Genomic DNA, 11802 nt, shown 5'->3' on the forward strand with positions numbered 1-11802 from the left:
TTTTGTTTATTACAGTTGAAGGCTACTTGTGCCGTTCGTGTGAAAAAATACTCGATGAAAAAAAAAAAAAAAAGATGATGACGATGACTTTGTTGAAGAAATGTGTTTGAAGACAGTGGAGGATAACAGCACTCTCATCGCACTTTTGGAAGCGTATCATGAAAAGCGATTCAGTTGAAATCACTACCATCTGCCCAGATGTTGAAAATTCTCAGTTTGTTGTGCAAAGCAACTGTCCAGAGACTATTCCAGAGATTCTAAAGTCTCAAAATGCCGCTGTGAATGGCAGCGGCATCGCTTGCCAACAACGTAGCTTACCAAGAATCAAAATCTTGGGTACCGGTGGTACTATTGCATCGAAAGCTATAGACTCCTCTCAAACTGCCGGCTATCATGTTGACCTGACCATCCAAGATCTATTGGATGCCATTCCAGATATATCCAAGGTCTGTGACATTGAATATGAGCAACTATGCAACGTGGATTCTAAAGACATAAACGAGGATATTCTTTATAAAATTTATAAGGGCGTCTCAGAATCGTTGCAGGCTTTTGACGGTATAGTTATTACCCATGGGACTGATACGCTATCTGAAACTGCATTCTTTATTGAAAGTACTATTGATGCTGGCGACGTTCCTATTGTTTTTGTTGGTTCGATGCGTCCTTCAACCAGCGTTTCTGCTGATGGCCCTATGAACCTTTACCAAGCAATTTGCATTGCTTCAAATCCAAAATCTAGAGGAAGAGGTGTTCTTGTTTCCTTGAATGACCAAATTTCCTCTGGTTACTACATTACTAAGACGAATGCAAATAGTTTGGATTCTTTTAATGTTAGACAAGGCTATTTAGGAAATTTTGTCAACAATGAAATTCACTACTATTATCCTCCTGTGAAACCGCAAGGTTGCCACAAATTCAAACTGAGAGTGGACGGTAAGCATTTTAAATTACCAGAGGTTTGCATTTTATATGCTCACCAAGCCTTTCCGCCAGCTATAGTCAACTTAGTGGCAGATAAGTATGATGGTATTGTTCTTGCTACCATGGGTGCTGGTTCATTGCCGGAGGAGGTCAATGAAACCTGCATGAAATTGAGTTTGCCGATCGTATATTCCAAGAGATCGATGGATGGTATGGTGCCTATTGCCAACGTACCAAAGAAAGGTTCAAAGGAGGATAATCTCATCGCATCTGGTTATCTAAGCCCTGAAAAGAGCAGAATCTTGTTACAATTATGTTTGGCAGGTAACTACACGTTGGAAGAAATTAAACATGTTTTCACTGGCGTCTATGGTGGGTGAAAATTTTGTAATTTTTTGCATTTGTGTCGATATATATATATATATACATAGACACAGAGATAGAGATATAATTATGCAAGTCCCTGTTAATGCTAGTCTGAGATGAGTACAGGAATTCTTCATTTAGATTGTCTCGGCTATGTCACTTTTCTATCGTTTCACCTGCACATGGCTTTGTCTTGAATACTGAAGCCGTTATTATAGTTCTATCTTCATGTTTTTAGAGGTTTTTTTTAAATGAGTTTATTAAAATTAAATTTTGAATGTTATTTTTGAATAAAAATATAAAAAAAATAATATTAATAATTTTTCATTAACTGCTCATGATATCAGTGCATTAGAAAATCTTTTGGTTCCACTTTTCCTATAAAAATAATTCAAGTTTTATCATTATATCATTTTTAAATATTTGATTATCATCGCCCGCTGGTCACCGCATTTTTAAAGAATAAATATTACTTTTTTCGAAATCTGGTGTTTAAATATTTTTAAGAAAGTTAAAAAATAAGGAATATTTGATAAACAAAAAAAAATTAGCCTTTATATATCCATTTTTGTTTATGTATTCCTTTTTTTATTTTCTTATGTGTTTGGGATTTACTGTCGCAGTCTTTTCAAATTTTCCGGGCTAAACCGGAAGCCGGAAGGTCTGGGATAAGACAACAGTATCCAATACAATATCAGACTACAGCAAAAAGCTTATTCAGAGATCTTTACAGAAATCAAGGTCACTGCCGAACTATGTTACGAAGATCTATTCATACCACTAAAATCCTCCAAAAACCTAATGCTACTTCGCATATTTGGTCGGACTTTACCACAAGGCCTAGTTCACTTTCTATCCAATCTTCAAAAGTGAAAAATTACCTTTTCCAGAAGAAAGCTTCTCTAGACCCACCATCTATCAGCAGAAGAAGTAACCGTATCAAATATTCACCTCCAGAACACATTGATGAGATTTTCAGGATGAGTTATGATTTTCTTGAGCAAAGATCCAGTAAGTTTTATGAGTTGGCCAATAAGACTAAAAATCCCTTGAAGAAGGATGCACTTCTCATAAAAGCAGAGATCAATAATCCTGAGGTACAATACAATTTTCAGTTTAATAACAAGTTGAACAATGTTAAGGATATAATAGATTATGATGTGCCAGTGTACAGACATTTGGGGAAACAACATTGGGAATCGTACGGCCAGATGTTATTGATGCAAAGGTTAGAAACGTTGGCTGCCATTCCTGATACTCTTCCAACTCTGGTTCCACGGGCAGAAGTGAATATCAAATTTCCCTTCTCTACTGGTGTAAATAAGTGGATCGAACCTGGTGAATTTCTATCGTCCAATGTCACATCCATGCGTCCCATTTTCAAAATTCAAGAATATGAACTTGTGAACGTTGAAAAACAATTGTATACGGTACTGATAGTCAATCCTGATGTTCCAGATTTGAGTAATGACTCATTTAAAACGGCTTTGTGTTACGGATTGGTGAATATTAATTTGACTTATAATGACAATTTAATAGATCCAAGAAAGTTCCACAGTTCTAATATTATCGCTGACTACTTACCTCCGGTACCTGAAAAGAATGCTGGAAAACAGAGATTCGTTGTTTGGGTATTCAGACAACCCTTAATCGAGGATAAGCAAGGTCCTAACATGTTAGAGATTGACCGAAAGGAACTAAGTAGAGATGATTTTGATATCAGGCAATTTACGAAGAAATACAATCTAACCGCTATTGGGGCACATATCTGGAGAAGCGAATGGGATGCCAAAGTCGCCGCCGTCAGAGAAAAATATGGCCTACCACCTGGAAGGGTTTTTAGCAGAGTTAGAAGGTGATCCTAAATAGTATGACATTATAGTATCCTGTACATATAAAATAACGTGTCATTGTTAATAAAGCTTGATGCAAATAATATAAAGTAAGAATCTGAAAAATTTTTGGAATGTGAATTTTGTTTACAATACGATACGTATGATATTAGTATGTTCTAGAATATATACATTTCATTTTTTTCCTTATTGTTTGTGCACTAACGAATGAAGAAAAAAATATGGAACATCTAGCGAACGAGAATCCATCATAACTTCGTCATTCAGTGCGAGCTAATGTGCATTTTTAGTATCCTATTTATGTTGAAGCTTCTATTTATGTTGAAGCTTCCTTCAGGGATTCAACGGCGTTAAGAATAACTCTTTCAAAATCTATATTAGGATCTTCCAAATTAAATGAGGCGTTCGCAGGCACATCTTTAGGAGTTACTACAGGGTGTAGCTTGGCGTATTCCTTCTTTGCCTCCTCTACCAGCTTCAATTTCTCCTCGTACTGTGCCTGCTCCTCTTTCTTCTTAGCATTACACTTCAAAATCATATCATTTCTAAAACCAAAAAATAGCCCCAAACCCAACGCAGAGTATCTCAAAACATTAACTGTCGACATCCTTTAACTCACTCAGCTAGTTCCTATATACGTTATGTTCCGATATAATACTTCCTTTTATCTAAAATTTCTGTGTGAAAAGTCAAAAAAACTAAAGAAAAATTTATACCCTTAAATAGATCTGATTGGCTCCGCGGACCAATTAGCGTGGAGATTCCGCGAATGATCGAATAATAAAGATATGTCTTAATTAAACCCATGGTCACCCAGCTTCGATTGAACGGTATGTATTCTTGAGTGCAATTCTTCTAAGTTCTTATTAAGTGTGACGATCTCCTCCAATCTACGCTGCTTCTTATAGTCCTGAATTGTGGACTCAATAAGGTAGCTTTGTTCCTTTAGGACCATCAATTCTTCTCTCAGCTCTTTCACTTCTTTTATGGTCAAGTTTTCGATCATTAGTTGCGATAATTTCTTTACCTCTGGTTCAGCTTTTTGCCCATCTTCATTCGTTTTATGGCCCTCTGGGTTCAAAATTGCCGGAAGCGACTTCAACGGTAGGATTTTTTCGTTTATGTATGCAGCGGAAGCTATCTTGATCGAATTTTGAAGTTGTCTCTCTAGATGACTTTGAGGTTCTACACTTAAGAGCTGTCTTGTTAGTGTATTATACAAGTTAAAAGAATTGAGTAATTTATGTCTTAATCGAGCGAGATCATTCAGATTCTTTGGATCAAGTGTATTTTCAGAATCCTTGGCAGTCTCCACCTTCAGGCTATTCAATGAGTCTTCAAAAATGGGCAGGAGACTATCAATTACTTTGGATATATTTTGCATGCTATCATATTTAGCAAATATTCCACTTAGCGGCATTCTAACGTCCTTGTTAAATTTCCTGCCAATAAATAGCATATCGATACAGTGCGAGCACAATCTTATGGATATAGGAATATGAAGTAAATCATCCTTCTGTATATTGTATTCGAATGGCAGATCTGACGCTGCAGACATTAAATAACCTATGCTTATTTCGTTTGAGCAGTTCCTGTTTGCATCATCACAAACAACCATACCACATAATCTGCAGTGATGCTTCCTTAGTAATAGCCCAAATGGTTCGGAACATATGTTACAAAAGAGTACACTTCTATCATCTCTCCATGGAGTAACTGTACGTTCTAACTTGGACATTTCACTATTCATCTTCAAATTATGAATAATGGATCTAGAATATGTGTTATAGAGTGTAATCAGACCATCAACTAGACGGACAAACCGATTTTCTAATTGTAATAGCCTTAAGTTTTTGTCCTCTCTTTTTATATTTCGTACCTTAAAGAATTCTGGTGTTAAATCTATTACTTCGCCATAATCGTTATAGCCAGGTTTTGTGACGAAACAATCATGGCAGCAATTGTACCATTTCCCGTTTCTGGGGTCATACTGTGCGGAAAGATTAAGTTTAATCATATTAGGAAGATGCCTTCTGCAATACAGTTTACCACATTTCCTACAATTAATGGCGCCAATATTGTTATTCAAAGTCCTTCCACATGTGTGACAGCAGCTCTTCCCTTTTTTGAATTTTTCCCAATGGCTTCTTTTCAACTTTTGCGCACTGCTATCAACAGATCTGGCCTTTTTTTGTTTACCATTGACTAAACGACTGTCATTGGAACCGAGTGAATCTTCATTATCGTTAAACCCATGCTCAACATCTAAATGTGCATTTAGTGCTTGTAAGTTATCAAACTTCCTTAGACAAATGGGACATGAAACATTTTCAAGATCCATAATAGATAAGTCGCCAGGAAATTCGGTGATATCCCTTTAAAAACCATGAGATCCGGCTTTGCTCTTTAGGTCGGTCAATTTAGCTACTGATCATATGTTTTCATTATTCTATTGTTTTCCCAAAGTATTACCCTGCCTGGAAATAACAGTGATAGCCAGAGTGATTCCATCGCCAGTACTTTTGTAATTCAGGAATACATTTATACCAATAAATGGCTCACATTTAATGTCTGCATACGTGATTACTACATATATATGTCTGCGTATGTGCTTGGCTATTTTACATTAGCGAGTTTCTATAAAGTACTAACGCCATTAGAGTTTTTTGTAACTGAAAAATGCCCTTAGAGTATGATAGCCTTTTAATAGCATCTCTCTATTCTTCGGTATGTTGACTTAAATTAATCAAAACACTAACTTTGGTTGAATAAACGCCTTTTGTTTGGAGTGAAAAGTTAATGGATTTCTTTCAATTATTGCCAATTCATTACTAGAAATTAAGTCAACAAACAGTAAAGGTTTATATTTATCAGTAAAGAAGAAGTGACCGGAGCTTTCTTCGTTTCTTTGTACATCTGTGGACTTTATTTTGTTTCCTTGGTTTAATAATACATTCAAGTTTTCGCTGATTTCCATATCAATATCGTCATCTTCGTCATCTTCCTCGTCGTTCATGAAATTACTTTCATCTGTGATAGTTAGCCCTTCGTGTGTACGTTTTTTCTGTTTTCTTCTCTTATTTATAGGGAAGTCAACATCAAAGTCTATTCTTGATATCCAAGTAGCCCCCCAAAACCATAATCTGCTACTATTTTCTATGTCTGAAAATATCCCTACACAGTTCTCTTTTAATGTCTTCCATTCTTTTGGTAAGTTATCCGTATTGTTTTTTGACCATTGAGTTAATACGCTTTCGCTATCTTCATTCTCGGCTTCCGAATTCAAATTCATATTGAATTCATAAATCTTATTGTCTGCAGTAATTACTACTACAGATTTTCTAGAAGTATTGATATGAACAGCGGTGATGAAATTATTCAAACGAGCAAGTGGTTTAGAAATCCTTGCTTTTAAGTCTAATATGTCTACGACTCCACAGCCACGAGAAATTACTGCAATGTTCTGGTCTACTTCCAAATGGTTGATCCTGTTAATATAGGGAACTTTGATACTGCTCTTAGTTGAAGTAACCTCCAAAAGTTCAACTTCTTGCGGTTTTTCATCTTCTTCAGATTCTAGATCCACAATAAATACATCATCTTCGCAAGAGCATATGACAATTTTGGAATTATCGATGAACTTGACTAATTTTGTGGAAGTTCTCAATAATAGGTCATTATCTAGTTTAGTCACTTTCAATTTATTACCTACGGGCTGTAAATGAAAAACTTTAGTGGTAGAGGGCCTCCCTACGACTAAAACTTGTCCATCAGGTGATAAAGAACAAGTTGAGATATTCTGGTCATCTTTTAAAGTTAACTTGCAAACTAGCTTATAATTCTGTTCTGTACTAGAATCGGTTCCCATTGTCCATATCTTAACAGTAGATTCGCTCCATGAAACAACAAGGCGTTGCTCTTTGTTAACTAAAACATTCTTTGAATAAGGTTCGACAGTTGGCATCTTCCTGTAGTTTCCATTAGAAAAAGAAGTAAGTGAGTTGATGACTAGTGTTTTTTCAACACCTCCTGAAACTAGAAAATCTGCACCTTTAGATTGGTATGCACATATTGCTCTAATGTCGTTTCCATGAAGCAACCTATTAGAAGAATTTACCCATCTGTTGTTCTTTTGAGATTTGTTAGTGTTTTGAGAAAATTGAAAGATTTTTCTGTCCACACCAGCACTAAAAACATAATTATTATCAGTATCGGTAGTTAGACACAGTACGTCTGCATCGTGCGCCTTAAATGACTGGTTTAGCGTGGCAAACTGGAAATCCCAGAATTTAATGGAGCCTGTAGAATCACCAGAGGCAATCTGATCAGTTCTTGGTAAATATATAACTGACCAAACTAGAGTTGATTCTTTTTTGGCCTTGTCGACCTTCATAGTGTGTAATAGACGACCCATGTTTTCGTCATTTTTTTGTGCAGACCAAATCCTTATTCTACCATCAGAACAACCACCAATCACGAAGTCATCCTTTTTCCAAGCCAAAGTCAATACTCTGGCTTCTTGTCTCATCAAAATAGTATCGTGTTCCAAGACACCAGGCCCGCCAGAGATATCTATGAGGACCACCGTCCCATTATCGCAACCCACAGACAGCTTGTCTTGTGAATCGTTGATGGAAATAGACCATATCACACCTGAATTGCAATCATAGTTTCTTAATGGTAAACCTGTTGCTAAATCCCATTCTGTTACCACAGTCGAGCCGCCAATAGAAAATAGCCTTAGAGACTCGCCGTTAACGTTGCTCCAGCAAAGGCCTTCAATTGATCTGTCTTTGCCACCTTCGATAACCATTTCCTGAAACCAATTGTTTCTAGGATTCCAGATTTCTATGTTACCATTAGATCTACCAATAGCTAATCTCAAATCGGACGGAGTTAACTTATTTATATTTGATTTATGTGAAAATGCTAGAGATGTGATTGTGGCAGGAGTGAAATCCACAAATCTGCATCTATGCACTATCATCCTTTCCTGACTGGTCATCTTCACCGGTTTGTTTCGTATTTTCAGGCTTCTTGACTTTTCTTTTAAAACTGAAAGTAGCGATGAGCTCATTCGTAGCTTTTTTCTTGTCAGTCTGAAAATTTTTCATTTGGTTTTTTGAAAAAAATCCTGCCTAATATGGTATCAAGAGGAATAACAAGAAAAAAAAATCATGGGGGATACAAAGGAAAACAAGGAGATAATGCAGGTTATACTGAATTGCTCATAGTATTAGCCTAAAGCACTTTACCTCTGATTTATTGCATCTATCGTATTCTTGAGTTATTGCGACTTTTAAAATCCGTGCACCGCATATGAAAGGGTAGAGCCTTCGTGTTTGTTTACCTTTTTAGCTCTTTGAAGATCAAACAAAAACACTTCAGTAATGCCTACAGCCTTGGATAAGACAAAGAAGTTAACAGGCCGCGCCCATCATGCAAGATCCTGATGGTATTGACATTAATACGAAAATCTTTAACTCAGTTGCTGAAGTATTTCAAAAGGCACAGGGTTCTTATGCAGGACACAGGAAGCATATAGCAGTTTTGAAGAAAATTCAGTCAAAGGCTGTTGAGCAAGGCTATGAAGATGCTTTTAACTTTTGGTTCGATAAATTAGTTACTAAGATCCTTCCTCTGAAAAAGAATGAGATTATCGGAGACAGGATAGTAAAGTTAGTAGCTGCATTTATAGCTTCTTTAGAAAGGGAGTTGATATTGGCCAAAAAACAAAACTATAAGCTCACGAATGATGAAGAAGGGATATTCTCAAGGTTCGTCGATCAGTTCATAAGACATGTTTTGCGTGGTGTGGAAAGCCCTGACAAGAACGTCAGATTTAGAGTTTTACAGTTATTAGCCGTTATAATGGATAATATAGGGGAAATCGATGAATCACTTTTCAATTTATTAATATTGTCTTTAAATAAGAGGATTTATGATAGAGAACCAACGGTTAGGATACAGGCTGTGTTTTGTTTAACTAAATTTCAGGATGAAGAGCAAACTGAACATTTAACTGAGCTTTCTGATAATGAAGAAAATTTTGAAGCTACGAGAACTCTAGTTGCTTCTATCCAGAACGATCCGTCAGCTGAAGTACGGAGGGCTGCAATGCTGAATTTGATCAATGATAATAATACTAGACCGTATATCTTGGAGAGGGCTAGAGATGTAAACATCGTTAATAGAAGGCTCGTGTATTCGAGAATTTTGAAATCAATGGGAAGAAAGTGTTTCGATGATATTGAGCCGCATATTTTTGATCAATTGATTGAGTGGGGTTTAGAAGATAGGGAATTATCAGTGAGAAATGCGTGTAAGAGACTCATTGCTCATGATTGGTTAAATGCTCTGGATGGCGATTTGATAGAATTACTAGAAAAATTGGATGTCTCAAGATCCTCAGTGTGTGTTAAGGCTATAGAAGCACTTTTTCAATCAAGGCCAGATATATTATCTAAAATCAAATTTCCTGAAAGTATTTGGAAAGACTTTACCGTAGAAATTGCCTTCCTCTTTCGGGCTATTTATTTGTACTGTTTGGATAATAATATAACAGAAATGCTGGAAGAAAACTTTCCAGAAGCCTCAAAATTATCCGAGCATTTAAACCATTATATTCTTCTCAGATATCATCACAACGACATTTCTAATGACTCTCAGTCGCATTTTGATTATAACACTTTAGAGTTTATTATTGAGCAACTATCGATTGCCGCCGAAAGGTATGATTATAGCGATGAGGTTGGAAGGAGATCGATGCTTACAGTGGTACGAAATATGCTGGCCTTAACTACACTCTCCGAACCTCTTATTAAAATTGGTATTCGTGTAATGAAAAGTCTGTCCATAAATGAAAAAGATTTTGTAACAATGGCAATAGAAATCATTAATGATATTAGAGACGACGATATTGAAAAACAAGAACAAGAAGAGAAAATAAAAAGCAAGAAGATTAATCGCAGAAATGAGACTTCCGTCGATGAAGAGGACGAAAACGGCACACATAATGACGAAGTTAACGAGGATGAAGAAGACGACAATATTTCATCCTTCCATTCTGCTGTAGAAAACTTAGTGCAGGGAAACGGCAACGTATCTGAGAGTGACATAATAAATAATCTCCCACCCGAAAAGGAAGCGTCCTCAGCAACAATTGTTCTCTGTCTTACAAGGTCATCATATATGCTAGAACTAGTTAACACACCGTTAACAGAAAACATTTTAATTGCGTCGTTGATGGACACTTTGATCACACCAGCGGTTAGAAATACCGCGCCAAATATTAGGGAGCTTGGTGTCAAGAACCTTGGTTTATGTTGTCTCTTGGATGTGAAGTTGGCTATTGATAACATGTACATCTTAGGTATGTGCGTTTCGAAAGGTAATGCATCATTAAAGTATATTGCGTTACAAGTCATTGTAGATATTTTTTCCGTACATGGGAACACTGTGGTAGACGGAGAAGGCAAAGTTGACTCAATCTCGTTGCACAAAATATTTTACAAGGTTTTAAAGAATAACGGTTTACCGGAATGTCAGGTGATAGCAGCGGAGGGTTTATGCAAACTATTTTTGGCAGACGTGTTCACTGATGATGATTTGTTTGAAACGTTGGTTTTGTCATATTTTTCGCCGATAAATTCCTCAAACGAAGCGCTGGTACAGGCATTTGCCTTCTGCATTCCAGTCTATTGTTTTTCACATCCTGCTCATCAACAACGTATGTCTAGGACGGCTGCGGACATACTCTTAAGACTATGTGTTCTTTGGGACGATTTACAGAGCTCTGTAATACCTGAGGTAGACCGTGAAGCTATGCTAAAGCCTAACATAATATTTCAACAGTTGCTATTTTGGACTGATCCACGTAACTTAGTTAACCAGACAGGTTCAACAAAAAAAGATACAGTGCAGCTTACATTCTTGATCGATGTGCTCAAAATATACGCTCAAATTGAGAAGAAAGAAATAAAGAAGATGATCATCACTAATATAAACGCTATATTTCTTTCTTCTGAACAAGATTATTCTACTTTGAAAGAACTTCTTGAGTATTCTGACGATATTGCAGAAAATGATAATTTAGACAATGTTAGCAAAAATGCTCTGGACAAGCTAAGGAATAATTTGAATTCGCTGATTGAAGAGATCAATGAAAGGTCAGAAACTCAGACAAAAGATGAGAACAACACTGCGAATGACCAATACTCGTCTATTTTGGGGAATTCATTCAATAAATCTTCAAATGACACCATAGAACACGCTGCTGATATAACTGATGGAAATAACACAGAATTGACTAAAACAACTGTTAATATTTCGGCAGTTGACAATACAACAGAGCAAAGTAACTCAAGGAAAAGAACGAGATCAGAAGCGGAGCAAATTGACACATCCAAAAACCTGGAAAACATGAGTATTCAAGACACGTCAACTGTAGCAAAAAATGTAAGTTTTGTTTTACCTGACGAGAAATCAGATGCAATGTCCATAGATGAAGAAGATAAGGATTCAGAGTCTTTCAGCGAGGTCTGTTAAAATTGATATGCGAGCTCTTCATCTATTTAAGTTGATTTTTTGGTTGTAAACATATTTGTATTTTATTCTTAGGTTTGTTAATTCTTCTACGCTTACCAGATATAGATGCTAT

General features: G+C 36.3%; 6 protein-coding genes across 6 annotated transcripts, besides 1 other annotated feature; 3 read left to right on the forward strand and 3 right to left on the reverse strand.

The window, feature by feature from the left end:
- Positions 1-158: 158 nt before the first annotated feature.
- ASP1 (asparaginase ASP1) lies at positions 159-1304 on the forward strand (the record flags this gene model as incomplete). Its single annotated transcript, NM_001180629.3, has 1 exon — positions 159-1304. The coding sequence occupies one exon, from the start codon at positions 159-161 to the stop codon at positions 1302-1304; it is 1146 nt and encodes a 381-aa protein (NP_010607.3).
- Positions 1305-1420: 116 nt separating this feature from the next.
- Positions 1421-1661: an origin of replication (ARS452; Autonomously Replicating Sequence).
- Positions 1662-2045: 384 nt separating this feature from the next.
- MRPL35 (mitochondrial 54S ribosomal protein YmL35) lies at positions 2046-3149 on the forward strand (the record flags this gene model as incomplete). Its single annotated transcript, NM_001180630.1, has 1 exon — positions 2046-3149. The coding sequence occupies one exon, from the start codon at positions 2046-2048 to the stop codon at positions 3147-3149; it is 1104 nt and encodes a 367-aa protein (NP_010608.1).
- A 310-nt stretch (positions 3150-3459) lies between these two features.
- On the reverse strand, positions 3460-3750 carry TIM11 (F1F0 ATP synthase subunit e; the record flags this gene model as incomplete). Its single annotated transcript, NM_001184348.1, has 1 exon — positions 3460-3750. One exon carries the CDS (start codon positions 3748-3750, stop codon positions 3460-3462), a length of 291 nt encoding a protein of 96 aa, NP_010609.1.
- Positions 3751-3936: 186 nt separating this feature from the next.
- PEP7 (phosphatidylinositol-3-phosphate binding protein) lies at positions 3937-5484 on the reverse strand (the record flags this gene model as incomplete). The annotated part of the gene is made up of 1 exon (NM_001180631.3): positions 3937-5484. The coding sequence occupies one exon, from the start codon at positions 5482-5484 to the stop codon at positions 3937-3939; it is 1548 nt and encodes a 515-aa protein (NP_010610.3).
- A 405-nt stretch (positions 5485-5889) lies between these two features.
- UTP4 (small subunit rRNA maturation protein UTP4) lies at positions 5890-8220 on the reverse strand (the record flags this gene model as incomplete). Its single annotated transcript, NM_001180632.3, has 1 exon — positions 5890-8220. The coding sequence occupies one exon, from the start codon at positions 8218-8220 to the stop codon at positions 5890-5892; it is 2331 nt and encodes a 776-aa protein (NP_010611.3).
- A 362-nt stretch (positions 8221-8582) lies between these two features.
- Positions 8583-11690, forward strand: YCG1 (condensin subunit YCG1; the record flags this gene model as incomplete). Its single annotated transcript, NM_001180633.1, has 1 exon — positions 8583-11690. One exon carries the CDS (start codon positions 8583-8585, stop codon positions 11688-11690), a length of 3108 nt encoding a protein of 1035 aa, NP_010612.2.
- Between the last annotated feature and the right edge of the window lie 112 nt (positions 11691-11802).

Source organism: Saccharomyces cerevisiae, chromosome IV (assembly GCF_000146045.2).
Source record: "Saccharomyces cerevisiae S288C chromosome IV, complete sequence".
NCBI lineage: Eukaryota > Fungi > Ascomycota > Saccharomycetes > Saccharomycetales > Saccharomycetaceae > Saccharomyces > Saccharomyces cerevisiae.